The sequence below is a fragment of the Thermobia domestica genome, chromosome 1 (assembly GCF_964235325.1).
Source record: "Thermobia domestica chromosome 1, izTheDome1.hap1.1, whole genome shotgun sequence".
NCBI lineage: Eukaryota > Metazoa > Arthropoda > Insecta > Zygentoma > Lepismatidae > Thermobia > Thermobia domestica.
Genome location: NC_137454.1, coordinates 332,996,537 through 333,011,538, shown reverse-complemented (window position 1 = coordinate 333,011,538; position 15,002 = coordinate 332,996,537). Strand labels below are relative to the sequence as shown.

Genomic DNA, 15,002 nt, shown 5'->3' with positions numbered 1-15,002 from the left:
GTGCACCTTCAAGATCTATCCCTTCGTCCTAATTCGCTTTGGTGATGTGACCCAGATTCACACCCAGGGAATAGGATATGCCAATTATGCGGCCGGACCGAAATCCTGAGTTTCAACCACTTATATCTTACTGATTGAGTCGGCCCTGCTAACAAGTCAGGTCCTTCCATACTCTGAAGGCATGACAGTCGACGTTATAAGCGAAGCTCACCTTCCGCCACTGCAAGCACCAGCTTTTGCACTCCACGGTTCAACTACAGCTTGTCAGAGTTCATCCCAATTCGGGAGCCCCGTGCAAGAGAGGCTTTGATTATTTCCGGCCCTTTCTACTTCTATCGTTCAATAACTACCAACTTAAGCGTAGAGATACTGCGCGATACGCTTCCGTGTCACATTCCGGATACAATGGTATGTGTTAGGTCACCATTTGGGTTTGATGCCAGCCTATTATCCAAGAGAAATTTCTCCCTTCAATTGAATCGGAAACCTTTACCCAGATAAATTGAATCGGTACCTTTCTCCAGTCGCCGTTCGGTCCACTTCCAGGGAGTAGACTAACATCCCATTAGTAGGATTGTCCAAGCAATATAGCATCTCCTCTAATTGTGGTAGAGCTACACCCTACATTTCCTTAGCTAACAACTGATGAAGGATGTCTGGGAACAGACATCGTCATTTGTGAGCTTCCGCGACCTACACTGGCAGGCTTGTCCAAGCAATACGGGACAACTCATATTTTACGTCTTTAGGCACCATTCACGCGTTTTAGCTATGTTACCTTGCGAACCTAGTGATACGTGTATGTCACCATTTGCATGGGACCATTACACTCTTTCTCGGTACGGTCGCCTAAAGAATGCTGCACTTCTTATATTTGAGATAGAGGTATACCATGCATTACCAGATCAAATTATTGATGTAGACTGTCTCCTTTTAAAGGCAGGTGCAATTTAGGAGAGGCGGCTATCTTAGAAGGATCGTGGATTCTGCACCCACTAAAAGAGTTAGAAACCTGCGAAAAAGGATTATCTCCACTACCTATCCCATTCCGGACTCGAGAGCACGCACTAAACGTTCATTGAAGGCTGTACCACCGACAAAGTGTGAATTCGTCCACCTTGGTACACCACTATCCCTCTTTCATAGTTTTAGTGCTCTTATCTCCTGGACCCAAGGACACAATCTAGTTGCCTATTGCAGAGAACAGCGGAAGCCTTACCTCTGGATTTAGGGAAGGCATTTCACACGAGTGTTTTATCGATCTCGAGGAAGAGTGAACAGATGACAGATAAACTCATGTCAATGTGTACAAAGAGGAAACGTAGCTCTCTTTTTGGTAATGTCGAATTGAAATAGCATCAAATTTGTCCTACGCTTTAGATAAAAATATAAAATTCTATATAACTAAATAAAATTATTAAAATTTTCTATAAACAACATATATTTATAACAAAAGGGCAGAATATTTTATATTTAATATACTGTTAGTTGGTGTATGCTTTCTTTTATTCCAACAAAGGGAGGTAACGAACAACTAAAAGCAGAGTTTCGCATTAAATCTCTACGTCAAGTTCTTTTGCAGGTTGTGAATTAACCTTTCTTCTTTTTAAATCTCAAAGTCGAAAAATTCAAGAAAATAGCAAGTACGTAAGATTCGTTGGAAAACATCCTTGTATTTGCTTCCCAAAAATTAAAAACTAATTTCAAGCTCAATTCAATAAAAACAGACGTGATCGGGACTATAATATTGACCAAGACGTGGATACTTCATTCCATTTCTGATGAAAGTATATACAGATTCTAGATCGGAACTAACGATATTTTTGCAAGACACTAAGTCCTACTGGTACACATACTTAGTTTTCAAAGTGAGACAAGTACAGTTTTACATTGTAATAAACATCGAATAAGACTTTATTTAACTTCGTCTAGGTGAAAATTAAGAAGGATTGACATTAAATCAAGACTTTTCGTGGAGCAACTTCAATTTTTTTCAAGATCAGGGTCAGCAATGTATTTTTTTCTGTGTTCAGGCGACTAACTTGCCCGGTGCACGTTCCAGGCAAATGTCACAGCTACGCCCCGTATCATATATGTATTTTCGTTTTCAATACGTTTCCAATCCTGGAGTCATAATAAGGCTACTACTTTCAACTACTGCAGCAGTGAAGAGTTACGGTTGTTGGGAAACAATCGTATTTTTATTTGTTGAATGTAAAATAAAAAAAAACATTTAGTAACTCAATTAGTGATCGTCTGTTCATATAGGCAATAGTATCTGGAGTACTCTTACATTGAAGATTTTTAACTAGTTAATAGTTTTTGTGTAACATTAATTAAGGGGTTCACGTAGACAAGTGGTTACGGTATGGACTTCCTACCTACGCACACAGGTTTACATTTCCGCAGATCTAAAATTTAGAACGAGCTTCAATTTTAGTTTCAGTCCATACTGTGTGTGGTATGAAAGATTTTCTTCTGTGGAGAAGGTAAGAGAGATTTGAATGATGAGAATAAACTGGAATTCATGAACATTAATGGATACAAAGATTTACGAACTTATTTCGTTCGATCGTTCCCGATTTGAAATTTTCAGTTAATTTCAACCATTTTCTAATTCATTTGTAATCAGTGTGTTTTTTTTCTTTTTCTCACATACAGTATGTAGTGAAGTAATACATTATGCGCACAATTGATACATTATCTTATAGAATAACAGGCTCCAAACAATAGAAATCAATTTTAAAGTGGATATTTTTATCAACTCTAAAGCAAAAGCGTGTTTCATTGATCTCAATATTACTAATAGTCGCTTGCTCTTGACATGTTAGATGTAAATTGGATTACATCTACCTAGGAGTTTTTGGTTGCAGTTAAAGTACTGAACTCCCCCTAACAGACTTATAACAGGTAAAAGGGAGATAATTTTTCTGGTGACTGTACATTTATAAAAGAATCTTACAGGTAAAATTCAAAATATCAATGCTATTTCAGAACTAAATAATAGGAAATCATTTAGATGGATGTGTGTAATCAAGACAAATTGAATACGGAATTCTAAGTATTCCATTCTTTCAAAATATGTACATATGTTTGCATGATCTTTGCATGATACTATACTTACGATTTTCTGGAGAACATACCATATAGTGTTGCGACGTCGCATAGTTTTAGTTGCTGATTCTATAATTTAAGGCAGGCAAATTGATTTGTCGTAAAATATCCTGACAAGTCCAAATCATTTTTCTTAAATTTGATTAAAACTGTTTTCGAGTATTAGAAAACAAACTAAATACATACTGATATTCGAAAGAGATAATTCCGTAGCACCAATGATTCGCACAGGAGCTCATAAAAGCTCTTCCACCATTCCTCATTTAATTTGATGAAAATCCGCTCTTTGCGCAGGAAAGGAAATTTAAATATAGGTAACTACTTTGGGAAAATTTACCTAGTGATGTCTACAAGAAAGGATCAGCACACCCAACTTTATTCAGAACACGGATATCATAACAGTTTCAGAAAATTTGGTTAAAACTAGTTTTCGGGAGTGAGAGAAATTTAATTATTCATCAACTATGGTAAAGAAAAAAAAGATATTTAGGCGTCGGAGTATGTGCAGAAATCATTTCTTGGACATGTGGCAGCTCTCATGAGAGGGGTTGAGTCTATCATTTTTACACAATTCTTTGTAAGTAATAAGACTAAACTACTGTTTCGCAACAATAAAATTTAGTTAGCTTAGATTTAAGGAAAACTGTACATGCTCTTTGGTAAGATTTATTTTTACGGTCGAGTGTGAAAAATCTAATTTGGAAAGAAACGTAAATAATTATTATTAAATTAATGACATTAAATTAATGGAAGATTTTATGGAAACTCATCTCATTCAAGGTTATAAGCTCCCGAATAAAGTGGGAAATACTGAGAAGTGATCCAAAAATTAAAATAAGTGTTTATTCTTCACTTGTTAAATCTGTAAGTCCTTACCTATTGATTGAAAAGACTGGATTATTAATCACGACTCTAATTTCAGGACCTGCAATAGAAGCAACATAATACAATTAATATCAATCCTAGTAATCAAAGATTTATATGTATGCTAAATATTCCAAGTATACTTGAAATTTACTCTTAATTTACTGGGTAATTGTCATTCGCCGAAGTAACCTGATGTGGTCCCCAATGACTTTTTGTTGACCCATGGATAAAAGCAATAATGAAAAGAAGGCATTTTGATGACATAATGGCTAATACAACGGTATCTCTGCAGGCCATTTGGAATAGAGTTCCAAAGAAATTTTTTGAAAGCTGGAGTACGCTCTGGCTTTCGTGTATTGCTTTCCAAGGGTGTTTGTAGGTGATCACATCAGTATTCCATAACAATACATATAGCACATTTACGAAATAAGTTTCCAAACTTAATATCAGACCTTGTATACACTTAGAAAATAAGGAACCACTAATGTAGGATGAAAAAGATCTGGAGCATTGTTACTAACTCCATAAATTACTCACTTACAGATTCATTCATCAACAGGATGTATGTTCTCCTTACCCGTAGGTAGGCTCTTGCGAAATATGATTCCTAAGAGAGGAGCGAAGGCTTTCATTTCTGTTTTTGTTCGCTGGATCTCCAAAACTATTGAGCACAGAAATTGTAAAAGCTTATATTGCCCAAAATTTTCTATTATTATTATTTCTCAGTTTAAACTGGTTTCATCTTTCGGTTAAAAAATTGCCAAAAAATCAAATTCGGAAGTTATTGACCCATGTTATTCCCTTTGATGAGGTTTTATTACCTTATATAGTTATATGGAAGTATATAGAGGTCTATTCTCTTTCTTAAGATATAGGTACATTGAAAATTTAGGAGGAGTACATTACTCCACCCCTTAAAGTTTAGAAATTGCCCAATTTAGTATAAGAGTAAAGGGCCCAAACAAATATAAATTTCGTTCCTTTCATGGGTAAAAATTGTCAAATATGTAAATTTAGGATGTAATTGAACCCCCTTTGATAAGGATGGATGTGTACAGGAATTCATTTCCTTTATATCTTGATGCTCACTTTTTAAAATTTGTTAAATACATAGGACCATTCCTTAAATTTGGGAATTATCAAATATCAAAATTCGGTAAACGTTCTCTAGGACCCATCGTAAATGTTGGTGTCTATTTTGCTCACTCTTATGGCCAAATATTCAAATGTCGAAGATTATTGACCTACTTTATCTTCTTTGATACGGCTTTATTATTGAATTAGTACAGGATTTATTACCTTTTTCATAAGACAGATGTATATTTGCGCACCAATTTAAATTTTGGGAAGGGTACATTTCTTATTGTCAAATCAATTATTGGAAATTGTTTTTAGAATATGAATATAAAAATTGGGTGGCATACCATTTTTGGGTAAATCATTGTATGATCACGTGGTCAGTTATTGACCTATGATGTGATTATGGGTCTAGAACATTGCTACATTAATGCGTTCCTCCTAAACTTTGAAGGATCACTTTGCTTAAATTTGAGAATTGTCAAAATCAAATTACGTCATTAGTTTTGATTATTTCCGTCTATGGGCCAAAATGAAAACGTAAGCAAAACGATACCACGTGGGAGGTGATATTGACCTTGATAAGGTAGTGTACAGGGATTTATTTCTTTTTAAAATTCGTGGAAGTTATCAAATAACACACGTTTAAACAACAGTTGGTTCTGTTTATTTCTTTCGAAGGTGAACAATTGCCGGAAGTTATTGACCTCACTGAGACCTAACTACAGCATTTAATTATATGGTTCATTCTAAGATTTAGGTATATCGAGAGAGGTATATAGAACCATTCTTTAAATTTGGTAATTGTGATAAACAAAATTTTAATATGAGGTGAGAAGTTTGAATATTCAATACCTGATTAATATGAATTTTAGTTACAATATGAGAAGTTTGAATACTTTGAATTTTAGTCACAATTCATAGTCTAAGATCTTTGGTGGTGGTTGAATTTACTTCGAGCTTTAGAAAGTTGATAGGTAAACTTATTGTATCTTATGGGGCGTTTACACTTAGTCGATTTAGTCGCACGACTAAATCGATTCGCTGCATTTGCCACTAAATCGAAGCAACTAGGCCGAATCAGATTGATGGATGTGTTCAATTATTTCAACCACAGAAAATAGAACGTCTTTTAATTCAGTTGCCAGTCTATTAGTTGCCTTCGATCAACAAGCGATTAAGTTGAAGTCCCGTTTACACGGTCGATTAAGTTGAAAGTGACGTCAATTCAACTGAATTGAACGCAAATCGACTAAGTGTAAACGACCCATTACGACTCATAGTTTAAAGGCAATACATAATACAACACTTTGAAATTTAGTCACAAGGTGAAGTAATCTGATCACTAGCACAGCTATTGTTGATGCAATTTGATTGCCTGATCACTCTTTCGTGCAATCTGATTGGCTGATCATTTTCAAACTTTTACTGCATTCAATTTTAAGTTTTGTTTAACATTTATCGATTACTGTTTAAAAATTGGGTTTGAATATTTTCGTTCAACTTTTTGCACTCATTGATAAATATGATCAAAACCGTTTATTTGTTAATCGAATAGCAAACAACCGGATAAAGTTCGACGGCTAATCGTGAAACGTGAAATTATTTCAGTTGAATTTTGTTTGAAAAATATTTTCGTTTCATAATTTTGTTGGTAAAATGTTTGCTTCAAAATTTTATTTGAATTATTTTATTTCAAAAATTTTTTGAAATTTTTTTGTTTTAAATTTTTGTTTGAAAAATATTTCGTTTCAAAATGATTGCAATTTCGTCAAATTTTGAAATGACTTTTTGTATCAAAATTATTGTTTGAAAATATTTTTATTTGAAAATTTTGATTGAAAAATTTTTAGCCTTAAATTTTTTTTGAAAAATTTTTTAGCTCCAAAATTTTGTTTGAAATTTTTGTTTAAAAAATTTTGTTTTAAAATTGTATGTAATTTTTTTCAAAATTTTTGTTTTAAACTTTTTAATTGAAAATTTTTGTTTTCCAAATTTTTAGTTTGAATTTTTTTGTTTGAAATCTTTAGTTTGAAAATTTTGTTTGAAATTTTTGTTTGGAATTTTTTGTTTCAAAATTTTGATTTGAAACTTTTTAAGTTTGTGTACTCTATGATATAGAACTGGAACTGTTTAGAAGAGAAACATCCTGCAACACTGCTTATCACGATGGAATAATACACCTCAGAACAGGGTATAGTACTTTAAATGAAAAACACAAAGCATTGAAATTTATCATTTTATTACACTGCACATACATACATCCGAGATAAAGGATCTGGATATTGTTGATATATTTTATTTTGTACTTCTCTCACTAGTTTGGTCTTAGCGTATAATCTTAATTCGAATGAAGTCTTCTAAGGTCTATTGCAATATCGATAGGTGGAAACTCAAGGTACATATGATCATAAATAAACTGTTTATCAGTACAGGTATGCAACCACAAACGGTATTGACAACCAACACAAAATCGATATACATGTTGTGCAATATGCATAACACACTTTTCAAAATAGTATTTTTTTAGAAATATATTTGTTTTGTTGCACACTTCGACTGAATGTTTTACATACTTGAATACATTGATGAATTTGGTTCATTCCGTTTGTGTGACGTCAACCATGTTGTGAGGTATTATCTGTCAGGAAAGTAAATGTACACCTATTTTTCGAATTTGGCATTCCTGCGCTTCATCCGTGGAGAGTATGAGAATTAAATCAATCAAATGTTTACTGAGGGGCAAAAAGAAAAGTTAATCTGAATAAGACATTGCAGAGGGGCACAAGCTGTGAATACGAATAGTGCATAGTGTAAATAAAGGACGACACCGAAAGAGAAAGCCAGAAACAGCTCTTAAACGGACAAAAAAGACTAAAAGTTGTCGAAGTGGGAACATAAAACACAAATAAAACAAATACACCGACAACTAAATATTCACCACGGCATGGTCTTGGTATAATGGTTAAGATGCTGGTTTACAAGTGCAAAGATCGCCAGTTCGAATCCCCCCCAAGGACATTTTTAAAAAGTTTTGTTAATAATGCATACAGCTCATGAGAGATGGTAAAAGAAGTCGTATTTAGTCTTTCGTAGCAATTATTATTGATAATGTTTAGCACTGATAATACTTTTTGTCTTTGCGTGTTGCTTTTATTCATTTCTTCATTTGGAAAAAGAAGAATCTGCGAACAAATGCCACCAAAATTCCTTTTATTTTAAATGTAAACGCCATTTGCAATTAGTGAAGAATAAACATTGAACGTTCGGACGTAGCTGGAAAAGTAAGAAGAAAAACATAGAAGTGGAGCGGTTCGACAACATACTCATGGTTACTAAAATACAATTTCTACATGCCTTACACCTCCCGACCACGTTTTGAGAGAACAGGAGGAGATAGTGGGATGAGACCAACGTTGGACACCGTGGACCCATTAGGCGCATCGAAAAACTTAAAGGTGGGGGAGCCAGACTTCCTTACTTATTTCTACATAATAATAAAAAATTATATTGTCGAAATACACACACGAGTTAGCTAGTAATATTTCATATTATTATTATTATTATTATTATTATTATTATTATTATTATTATTATTATTATTATTATTATTATTATTATTATTATTATTATTATTATCTACAGCGTCTTTTCATTACGTGTGCATGTTTGACATGAGAAAAAAGATAAGATCCATCATTCGTAGAGAGAATAAGAATAGCCAGTTACTTTAACTGTGAAGGACGGCGAAAAATACGAAAAGAGTGATTACCTGTAGCGAAAAGAAATAATATTTGGTCTAGGAATTAATTCGTGCGGTTGGTACGCACACATTGAAGCTGTAGTACAAACACAAAATACATAAATACCTTAAGAAAAATATTGTCCATCGCTAGCCACCACTTTCGCCCATCTGTCAGGCAATGTAAGGATTCTGTGGCGAAAGAAGTCCTCATCCTTGGAAGCGATCCAGTCAGAGACCCATGTTTCGATATCTTCTGAAGAAGTAAACCGCTGTCCAATCAAATCGTTGTTCATGCAATCGAACAAGTAGTAGTCCGAAGGAGCAACGTCTGGTGAATACGGCGGGTGGGGTAAAACTTCCCATCCGACATTTTCTAAATAGGTTTTGACCGGTTTTGTGACATGTGGGCGAGCGTTATCATGTTGAACAATAAGTTTATCATGTCTGTTCTTCCATTCTGGTCGTGTTCTGGCCAGAGCTTGCTTCAAACGCATTAATTGTCGTCGATAACGTTCTCCATTCATAGTTTCACCCGGTTGCAGCAGCTCATAGTACACCACACCTTTCATATCCCACCATATGCACAGCATAACCTTTGCACAGTGAATATCTCGTTTTGGTTGTGATGGACCTGGTTCACCTGGTTTCACCCAGACCTTTTTTCGTTTAGGGTTCTCGTAATGGATCCACTTCTCATCACCTGTAATAATTCGATGCAGAAACCCCTTTCTGCTCTGTCGTTGAAGCAGCAATTCGCAAATGGTTTTTCATCTTTCAACGTCTCTGTCTTTCAATTCATGTGGAACCCAATGTGACATCTTTTGAATCATTCCCATGGCTTTCAAGCGTTTGGAGACTGTTGTTTGATCAACGCCTAATGCTGCTGCAAGTTGTTCCTGCGTTTGACACGAATCTTGCTCGAGCAATGCTGTCAATTCTTCGTCTTGAAATTTTTTTGGCTGTCCAGCTCGCTCTTGGTCTGCCAAGCCGAAATCACCACTTCTAAATTGTGCAAACCACTTCTGACACGTTCGCTCAGCTAGAGCATGGTCACCATACACTTCCACCAAAATACGATGACTTTCAGTCGCACTTTTCTGCATATTGAAGTAATGCAGCAGGACACCCCGCAAAAACACTTTATCATTCACAAATTTCGCCATGTTCACTTAACTACAAACTGGTGTTGTTGACGCTTTAATCCACTGCCCTATACTACGAACGATACGCGATGACAGGGGTTTGCAACACATGTGTGGATACACGGAACTGTGGGACGCTCCGTTTGTTGCGCCATCTCTTGTCCACCCGCACGAATTAATTCCTAGACCAAATATATTCTCTCAAATGAATAAAAAATCAAGCCGAGATAGATTCGAACTCGCATAGACGGCGCGAAAGGCCAGTGCTTTCTTCACTTTTTTCACTGACTCACCGAAGGTCTTTCAGTAACTTACTTATTGCTAATTTTACTTGCTTCACTCGTTTAATTTGCTTTTTCTAATAACTTGTAACGACAGGGACACGAACACAGAAACATCGAGGACAGTTAAAGATCATAAATGCTCTCTTGCTGGGAATCGAACCAGGAACACCATACACCAAAGGCGCACGTATTAGTCACTAGACCAGCGGGGAGGACACCGCTTATTCCCTGTGACGTTAAGGATTACGACCACTGTACTGTCAGCTATCACTTCTGTGGGTTGTATACCTTGATCACATGTTTCTTCTTTGCTGCAAGAGTTAAACCTACATTCTATGTAATACATGAGGTATTTAGACCTACATGCTCTTCAGATAATGTAATAAAAGGGTCATGCTGGGAATATAAAAAAGAACATGCCTTGGACAAAACGGGAACTATTGGCATCAGAAATATTTATCTACGAGGCATGTGCAGTAGTATATTTCAGAATAGTTACTGTTTAGTTCAGTAAACGAAAAAAAGCAAATATGTCGCGTCAACGAGATCGACCAGAGTTGACAGAGGCGGAAGTAGATGTGTAGTAATACAACAACTTGGTTAAATTGATAATTGGTTCTTTATCCTGTAGTAGATCGTATCACAACTTTACGGGAGAGCAGAGAAAGACTTACTAACGCCAGCATATAGTAAGCTTTAGTAACACGATCATATAGACGCAAATGGATGTAACTGTGATTACTACAACTTGGATTTAACGAAAGCCGTTTAGATGTTCAGTGGTTTGTAGGGTTGTATAAGACACAAAAAGATAAGACACAATACAATTCTTCATACCTCAGCTTCCAGTAGCTAGATATATGCAATTTCTGGTTACATACTGAAACTGTTGTCGGATTTTAATACATGACGTATTGAAGATTACAAAATGCTTTGCATTACTTGTTTGTTTGTAGACAGCTACTAGGTTAGTGTGCTGAAAGATTGTGTATAAACTAGGGATAGCCAATTCCGGAATTATTACTTTCCGGACTCCCGAAGGTAAAACCTGACAAATTCGGAATTCGGAAAATCCGATTTTGGAATAATTCCGGAATTCGGAAAAATCCGGAATTTAGAAATTTCTGATTTTGTTAACATTCCGGAATTTGGAAAAATCCGGATTTTTTCGAAATTCGGAGTTTTTCTCAATTCTGAAATTTTCTAAATTCCGGATTTTTTCCGAGTTCCAGAATTCTTCTGAATTCCGGAGTTTAACTGAATTCCATATTTTTCCGAAATGCCGAAAGTGAAAGTTCCGCTTCCGAAAAATGAATTTATTTTGGTTAATATGAATCGTGGCGGAAATGAGTCTTTGACCAGGTAATGGCGACTGCTTTGAAAGAAATGGAGAGTATGAGAATTCAATCTGTCATATTTGTAGTTTCGTGTGGAGAAAAAACAAACATGTGAACCGACGGCTTAAAAACAACTCAACTCATTAATGTAGACTTTGCCGACATCATAAAAGAAATGCAAAAGACATTTTGAATCGAAGAAATATAACATATAAGTTTGCAAGCGGAGACAAAGAAACCTAACATAATCAGACTAAAGACGAATCGCTTACAGCGTAGCGATCGCGGTTCAGTGGTGAAGGTGCATGTGCGAATGCACGTAGCAATTTTTTTTTGCTTTAGGATTTTTGATGGCGATTGATCGGCGATGACATTCGTTTTATTATAATCAGATATTTGAATACTCGGATGTTTCAATACTTGAACTATCAAATCTTCAGGAATAATAATAAACCAATAATAATTATTATTATCTCTTAGAAGATTGAAAGCTAGGAGCTAATTATCGCTCAGATCATACCGTTACAAGCAGAAACGTGACATTTGTAAAGAATATTTCGGTTTGGTTTAATGTTCCTCACGAGAAGAGGAATTTCTCATCTCGTTTCTAAAACAAATAAAATAACATGAGAATTAACATTTTACATTCGAGACGGGACAAGGCTAACTCAAAATTTTCGTCTCTCTTTGGAGATGAAAACCGAGACGAGACGAAAAGTATCGTAAATATTTCCCGTCTTGTCTCGATTCTCGAAATAGTGTATGTCCATTCTTTAAGTAACAATTGCTCTGTAGACTGAATCTCATAGGCTATTTCGTTACATTGTATTTCAGAGCTCATTGAATTATGCTCTGTGTAGGTATTTTTGTAGCAAAGCTTTTATATTTACATCTGCATATCCTAAAAATTAGTATATTATATGCCTTACTCTTGCGTGATATTCAGTTATATTTATTACAGTTATTTTCCTTAAAACATACAATAGAATACTTTCTACATGAAATTTCAATGGAACGCTCTAGTTTAAAATGTTGGTAGTTGCAGAGGTGTGTCTTGAAGGTACTTAACCCTTTCCCTAAAATCTCTAATTTTAAGTAAGTTTTGCCAAATTTTAGAGCAAGTATAAAGCTTTTAATACCATTTTATTATTATTATTATTATATTATTATTATTATTATTATTATTATTATTATTATTATTATTATTATTATTATTATTACATTAACACTGTGCATAATCTTTAAAAGATATGCGGTTTGTATCTGAATAGTAAAGGCTAATTGACTGTCGATCTCGGTCGTCGAGAAGTCATCAGGAGGCAAGGACATCAGTCACGTTCTGGGTTTGAGTTCCGAAGGGGCAAGTATTCGGGCTCGAGCCAAAAAAATATTAAAAGTTATAGGCTTCAGCCAAACATGTTCAAAACAGCTGGGACCGGGTTTAGGTTTTTAACGGCTCGAGCTGCTCGGCTTACAGCTCATTCACTATCGAACCGAACCGAGAAGTGAACGGAATGTTAACAAAATCAGAAATTTCCAAATTCCGGATTTTTCCGAATTCCGGAATTATTCCAAAATCGGATTTTCCGAATTCCGAATTTATCCGGTTTTACTTTCGGGAGTCCGGAAAGTAATAATTCCGGAATTGACTATCCCTAGTTAATCACAATCTTTCAGCACACTAACCTAGTAGCTGTCTACAAACAAACAAGTAATGCAAAGCATTTTGTAATCTTCAATACGTCATGTATTAAAATGCGACAACAGTTTCAGTATGTAACCAGAAATTGCATGTATCTATCTACTGGAAGCTGAGGTATGAAGAATTGTATTGTGTCTTATCTTTTTGTGTCTTATACAACCCTACAAACCACTGAACATCTAAACGGCTTTCGTTAAATCCAAGTTGTAGTACTCCCAGTTACATCCATCTGTGTGTATATGATCGTGTTACTAAAGCTTACTATATGCTGGCGTTAGTAAGTCTTTCTCTGCTCTCCCGTAAAGTTGTGATACGATCTACTACAGGATAAAGAACCAATTATCAATTTAACCAAGTTGTTGTATTACTACACATCTGCTTCCGCCTCTGTCAACTCTGGTCGATCTCGTTGACGCGACATATTTGCTTTTTTCGTTTACTGAACTAAACAGTAACTATTCTGAAATATACTGTTGCGCATGCCTCGTAGATAAATATTTCTGATGCCAATAGTTCCCGTTTTGTCCAAGGCATGTTCTTTTTTATATTCCCAGCATGACCCTTTTATTACATTATCTGAAGAGCATGTAGGTCTAAATACCTCATGTATTACATAGAATGTAGGTTTAACTCTTGCAGCAAAGAAGAAACATGATATCATAGTATACAACCCACAGAAGTGATAGCTGACACTACAGTGGTCGTACTCCTTAACGACACAGGAAGTGAGCGGTGTCCTCCCTGCTGGTGTAGTGGCTAATACGCGCTCCTTTGGTGTTATGTGTCCCGGGTTCGGTTCCCGGCGGGAGATCATTTATGATTTTTAACTGTCCTCGATGTTTCTGTGTTCGTGTCCGTGTCGTTACAAGTTATTAGAAAAAGCAAATTAAACGAGTGAAGCAAGTAAAATTAGGAATAAGTAAGTTACAGAAAGACGTTCGGTGAGTCAGTGGAAAAAAGTGGAGAAAGCACTGGCTTTTCGCGCCGTCTATGCGAGTTCGAATCTATCTCGGCTTGATTTTTTTATCCATTTGAGATAAAGTATTGTTTCTTTTCGCTACAGGTAGTCACTCTTTTCGGGTTTTTCACCGTCCTTCACAGTTAAAGTAACTGGCTATTCTTATTCTTTCTACGAATGATAGATCTTCACCTTTTTTCATGTCAAACATGCACTCGCAATGAAAAGACTCTGTTGATAATACTACTACTACTACTACTACTACTACTAATAATAATAATAATAATAATAATATGAAATATTACTAGCTAACTCGTGTGTGTATTTCGACACTATAATTTTATATTATTATGTGTAAATAAGTAATTCTGGCTGGCGCCCCCCCTAATTTTTTCGATGCGCCTTATGGGTCCAAGGTGTCCAATCCCACCCACCTCCTGTTCTCTCGATATAAGTTATAGACATTTTGCCTGAAGAGGGCTCTGTCGTGGCCCCAACGACTCCCCATGACAATGACTCTTCGTTCATTTTGCATTGAAATCAGTGGCGTAGGGAAGGGGGGGGCGGAGGGGCCGGCCCCCCCCAAAGAGGTCCGACAATGTACTTTGGTACTTTGATGTTTGCAATGTTTTATATATTTTTATGCTTATATATTTTTTTGTTTGTAATTTTTCTATATGTGCCTATAACAGCACTTGCCCCCCCCCAAACACACATCCTGGCTACGCTACTGATTGAAATCGCTTATTTCTCTGAGTACTATAAGTGCATACTGC

The 15,002-nt window shown here is 35.6% G+C and overlaps 1 protein-coding gene across 1 annotated transcript in view; it reads right to left on the bottom strand.

Annotated features, from left to right (window-relative positions):
- LOC145681133 (uncharacterized) overlaps positions 1–15,002 on the bottom strand; it is a 122,124-nt gene that overhangs the window by 53,421 nt on the left and 53,701 nt on the right. The window contains exon 4 of the mRNA XM_081752565.1: positions 3,991–4,039. Within this exon, the coding sequence (XP_081608691.1) occupies positions 3,991–4,039 (49 nt within the window). The remainder of the gene's footprint in view (positions 1–3,990; positions 4,040–15,002) is intronic.